Consider the following 5801-nt stretch of genomic DNA (forward strand, 5'->3'; position numbering starts at 1 on the left):
TGCACACTGAAGTATTTAGGGGCATAAGGGACACAGTTTCTCCAACTCTCAAACTGTCAAAAAAAATTTATCTATCTATCTATCTGTCATCTACCTATCATCCATCAATCAATCTATCTATCTATCTATCTATCTATCTATCTATCTATCTATCTATCCAGAAAGAAAGAATGAGGAAGAAAGGGAGGAAGAATTAAATGGGATAAAATATAAACAATCAGTGAATCTGAATAAAAGGAATTCAAGAGTCCCTTTTACTATTTACTTGTCTGTAAATTTCAAATTACTATGAAATCAACTATATCATGCATTTACTCAATGAACATAATTCTGGATCTCAATCAGTTCCAGATTGAGTAAAGAATTTATACTACTACATGAAACACCTTGTGCTGGTAGAGATATTTACTGGCACTATGGTGACCCAAAAGAAGAAGTGGTCACTTCTGCTTGGGGAAATCAGTGAACCTAGTTCAGAAGTTCCTCTCAGAGTGTTGAGGGCTGGAACCAAAGGAGGGGACAGATTCAAGAGATATTATGGAGTGGAATCAATAGAACTCAGTGACCGGATGAATGGCAGGATGGGGGAACTAGGAGAAGCTTTGCATGCCTTTTGCGTTCCTGCTCAGGTAACAGAGCTCACTGGGATAAGAAACACAGGATGAAGAAAAGATTTGAGAGGGAGAGAATAAATCCAATTTTGAACACAGTGAATCATCAGGCATGATCATCAGGCAGGAATGACACCTCTGTTTACTTAGAATAGTCTCTGTCAAGATATCAAGTAGACTAACTAATCACTGAGGACATTTGGCTGAGAGTTGGAAAATCCCAAATAAGTACAATGTCATTCAAGCCTCCCATTGGTGGAAAGAGGATCGGGGTTCAATTTTAGGGTCATAGAAAGCGCCTCCTCACACCCTAGTCTGACCTCTGACACAGAAAGTCTTTCCAAGGGACACAATGTCTTTACACTTGTGTTTTTTTTGTTTTTTTGTTTTTTGTTTTTCTAACTCATCCTGGAAACATTTACTTCAAACATTGTACAAGGCACTGGAGATACAGAGATGATTAATTCATAGGCCCTTTCCCCAAGGTTTATAACGGACTAGTGGAAAATAAAAATAATTATAAATTGGTGTGCTTAGGATAGAGCCTGCACAGGATGGTGTGGAAGGGACCAGAGTATGGCAGTGAACATGCAATTGGGAGCATGGCTGCTTTTGAAGATATTAAGGAAGTCAAGCTAAAAGATGCTAAGAGGTGACCCGACCAAATGTGACAGGGAGGAAGAGATAGGGGTCTAGGATAAGTTCAGGATGGATTTTACCTGAGCTACCGGAAGGATGGTGGTGCCATCCACCAGAATAAGAACACAGGAGTAGAAGCAAGCTTTTTGGTTTCAATGGGGAGGAGGAAGCAGCCAGGAAAGGGGACCAACTAGAAAAGAAAGGAGAGGCTATTAATCTCAAAGCCAAACGCCAAAAAACTGAAAAAAATGTCACAAACGCCAATTTTATCCCTATGCATTACCAAAAATATCGAATGCAAGCTGGACTGGACTTGGGACTCTACTCTGAGCTGTGCAGCACAGATGGACATTCATCACTGACCTATATTTTGCAATATTGAGGGGGAGCACCTCTAGAAACAAGCTGCTTGCTCCTTAAATAGCAAACATGCATATTTTCTCACCAGGAAATCACACAGACCCCAAATCTAAAACAAGCCAAAGGAAAACAAAGAGACAAGCCTCCTAGTCTCCTGTTCATGAGACCCTGAAGTTCAGGGCAAGGCCTTCTCTAGGTGGTCACAGGGTCCAGATAAAATCCTCCCAGAGCTCTGAAATTTGTTTATGCAGGTGAATCAGGAGGCAGGGGCCCTGGGGAGAGGATGGTTACCGAGTGCCTGCTCGGTGCCAGGCACTGGGCTTCACCCTTCATGTTCCTTGTTTCCTGTCTCTCTAGGAGGTCGGTATTATTATCATTCCTATTTCACAAATGAGGAAACAGGCTGTGAGGTTAAGCAACTTGCAGAGGCCCCTGGGCAGTGGCAACACTAATGTTCAAAGCCAAGCCTGCGGATGACAAAGCTGTTTCTTTTCTCAGCAATGTGTTGCTCGTCTCAAGGAGGTAAGCGTACTTGCTGGGAGCTCCTGGTTGCTGGAAGGAAGCACGTAGGACTGCAGCCTCTGATGTGGGAAACAAAGGCAGAAAGAAATGGAGATAACATTAAATGTCCTTATAACCTGCAGCCCATTGACAAATACCTGAGGCCGGCAGAGTATAACGTTCCTCCAGAAAGCTCCCAACTGTCTTAATTTTAATGCCTTGCTAGAGGCTAAAATAAGCTTGATTTGAGAATAGCAAGGTCTCCAGTATCCTGTGAGTCTTCTCTAGCACATGGAATTCCTCTTGGAACTTCCCTTACTTTTACTTCCCCCAACCCCGAAGTATATAATCAGTTGTTCCTCACAATCCTGGGGCAGTGGCTCTTTCTGCCCATGGGTCCCCATGCTTTAATAAAACCATCTTTTTGCACCAAAGATGTCTCAAGAATTCTTTCTTGGTGGTTGGCTCCCGACCCCAAGAACACTACTCCAAAAACTCCATCACCTTCACACAGGAAATAACTTGAGGACAATGTAGGGGCGGTATGATGAACGTGTATATGGGTAGGTGTCTCATCCATCCCTTTTTTGTTGTTATTTTCTTTTTCTTTCTTTCTTTCTTTCTTTCTTTCTTTCTTTCTTTCCTTTCTTTTTCTTTCTCTTTCTCTCTCTTTTCTTTCTTTCTTCCTTCTTCTTTTTCTTTCTTTCTTTCTTTCTTTCTTTCTTTCTTTCTTTCTTTCTTTCTTTCTCTCTCTCTCTCTCTCTCTTTCTTTCTTTCTTTCTTTCTTTCTTTCTTTCTTTCTCGTTGTCTTTCTTTCTTTCAGATAATCTAATAGAGAAAGCCCCTTAGTCCCTACAGTTCCTCTCAGCTGATAAAGTCCTGAAGGTCTCAGGCTTTGTTCTACTCAAAACTTGTCTCTGGAAAACAGAAGCATCAGAACATCACACAGAACCAGACAGCCCAGATGGCTGCTGTGAAATCTGGTACACGTCCTCCTTCCCACACAACAGTTCCAGGTGCAGCACTTATGTGCCGTGAACATGAGGAGGGCACATACTGAAGTCCTATTTAGCACTTGGTTCATCTGACCGGCATGCAACAGGAAGCTGGGTAATTTTTTTTTTTTCCCTTGGATGAGGCATAGCAAGCTGATTAATGATGTGAGGGAGAGTGGGCTAAGGAGGGGAGTTCTACAAATGTTCCCTTTCTGAGAGCCATAGCAGGCCTGGGAAAAGAAAGGTGTGCATTGTAAGGGGGTGGCAGGCAGTATTTGGCTAATTAGGGTTTGGTTAATGCTGGTGAGTGTCGAACATTCCTGCTAATGGCTGTTACTAATGGGAGAAATGGGATCATTTGTTAACTTTACTTAGGAAAGTGAGTGTGGAAAGCAGGATGGAGAAAAAAAGGTGAGCATGGCCCATTCTGGCTAAGCCAAATGAAAAGTGGAAAAAACTCCTCATGATTTTCTTTAAAAAAGCAAGACTCTGATTTCACACAGGTACCAAGCTCCCTCACCTTTGTAAGAAAGTGGTCACCAATTTCTACTTCACCTACCTGCTTTTCAGGCCCTTTGGCCATTTTCCAATTGACCTTTTCTCCCTGTTCAACATGCAGATTTTTAAATGGAAGTTGTCTTGGAAGCATGTGTTATTAAGACCTTACTGTGAACTGTGCTCTGTGCTTTGACTTGCATGATTTCATTCAAGTTTTACAACACAATTGTGAGATGTATATATGCATCTAATTCCTATTTTACAGAAGAAAAGATTGAAGCCCAAAGCCCTAATCTATACAACTAAATGGCACTTTTATTCTTTAAGGCCTTATGTTTTATAGAGCATCTTTACCTTTAAGACTCCCCCAGGATAATCTTTAAAACTTATTTTCTAAAGTACAAGTGTTTTTCTTCTTTTTAAATTCTTTCCCAATCCATCTGACACATTCCATTCCAGTGTCCCGCAGAAAGAGTTTCTCTGGCCTTTTGAATTCACAGTAACTCCTGAGTCATGTGGGTAATCAAGATGGACTGACCCAAGAAATATGAACTTGAAAAACAGCTTATTCTTCACTAGTGAATTCTGATTGGCATATTCTCTTCTCTGTATAGTCTTCCCAGAACTTGTACGTTGCAGCCATGACCTACGTAGGTGGAAGGCTGACATTAGTCATCTGAGCAGAGCCTAGTATATATGCACCTTGGCCTCCAGTCAGTATCTTGAACAAGGAATTTCCACTTATCAGCTTTCAGCAAGAGTACTCTGCATATACACTATGAATAGCGTTGATATGATGAGAAGCTGCTCCTTAATCATGCTCTCAGACCTGTAAAGACATGGTCTCACCCAACAGGGTTTATATTTAGAAATATGAAGACTCATTCTTTAGACCACTGAATTAACTGCATAGGATTTCAGATTGACCTGCTGTTAACCTGAGTATTGGAGAAGTTTCCTAGAGGCAGGTAGGACTGAGAATCTTGATTCTACCAATTGTCAGTTTTGTGACTTGGACAAGTTACTTCACTCTGTCTGCTTGGTGGTTGAAAAGTAGTAAATAGTATAAAATGTGTAAAGTGTCTTTTAATTCCTAAAGATTTCAAACTATCCCTATGGCAGCAGCATCCCAAAAAGGGGAAAGAAAAAAAGTAGTCACTGCCAACCTTTGAAGACCTAAACACTTACACAGTGTTACTTCCCCAGAATTATATTAGATAAAGCAAGTCATGGGTAGGCCTGAATTCAAGGGGTGGGAAACAGACTCTACTTCCTGTTGGGAATGGCTGCAAAATAATGTGCAAGACTCAGTCAGACACAGAACCAGGTACTCTGAGCCAAACATACTATAGGTATTGCCCATGTATTTCTCCCTAAAAAACCCTCAAACTAGGTGTTATACACCCATTTTATAGACATGAAAAACAAGGCTTAGAGACATTAAGAACTTATCTGAGATTAACCAAGTGGTTACTAGCAGATATGGATCTTAAATAGAGGTTTTACTCCAAAACCAACACTGATAACTTAGATACATACTTTATTTTTTTATTTTTTATTTGTTTAGATTTTATTTATTTATTTGAGAGAGAGAGAGAGATAGTGAGAGAGGGCACAAGTGGGGAGGAGAGGGAGAGGCAGGCTCCCCGCAGAGCAAGGGGCCTGATGCAGGACTTGATCCCAGGACCCTGGGATCATGACCTGAGCCGAAGGCAGATGCTTAACCGACTGAGCCACCCAGGTGCCCTAGATACATACTTTAAAGGCCAATCATGAGCAATGCTTCCATTTCTATAGGAAGGAGCTAAGAAAAATATATTACTTTATCTTTACATTTATTTTTTAGGACTATTCCAAAGAAAACATCTTGAGTATATAAACTCTCTATTTAGGTGTCAAGGTGGTCCCAAGTCTGTTAATGCCAGCCTCAACAATCTATAGAGGAGTGTCCACCACTCCTCCAAAAATGTCCAAAGACATGAATCCAAGGAACTTAGAAACAGGCTCAAACAACTCTTCATATATTACTTTTCCCAGCCCATATTCTCAAAAAGTAGGAAATGTCTTTAAATCAAGTGCCAAGAGAAAGACATGTATCATATGATCTCACTGATATGAGGAATTCTTAATTGCAGGAAACAAACTGAGGGTTGCTGGAGTGGGGGGTGGGGTGGGAGGGATGGGGTGACTGGGTGAT

At 41.1% G+C, this 5801-nt stretch overlaps 1 protein-coding gene across 1 annotated transcript in view; it reads left to right on the top strand.

The window, feature by feature from the left end:
- Positions 1-416: 416 nt before the first annotated feature.
- NT5C1B (5'-nucleotidase, cytosolic IB) overlaps positions 417-5801 on the top strand; it is a 33318-nt gene continuing 27933 nt past the window's right edge. The window contains exon 1 of the mRNA XM_081797309.1: positions 417-629. Within this exon, the coding sequence (XP_081653435.1) occupies positions 417-629 (213 nt within the window). The remainder of the gene's footprint in view (positions 630-5801) is intronic.

Source organism: Leptonychotes weddellii, chromosome 10 (genome assembly GCF_054177405.1).
Source record: "Leptonychotes weddellii isolate Sample4059 chromosome 10, ASM5417740v2, whole genome shotgun sequence".
Classification (NCBI taxonomy): Eukaryota; Metazoa; Chordata; class Mammalia; order Carnivora; family Phocidae; genus Leptonychotes; species Leptonychotes weddellii.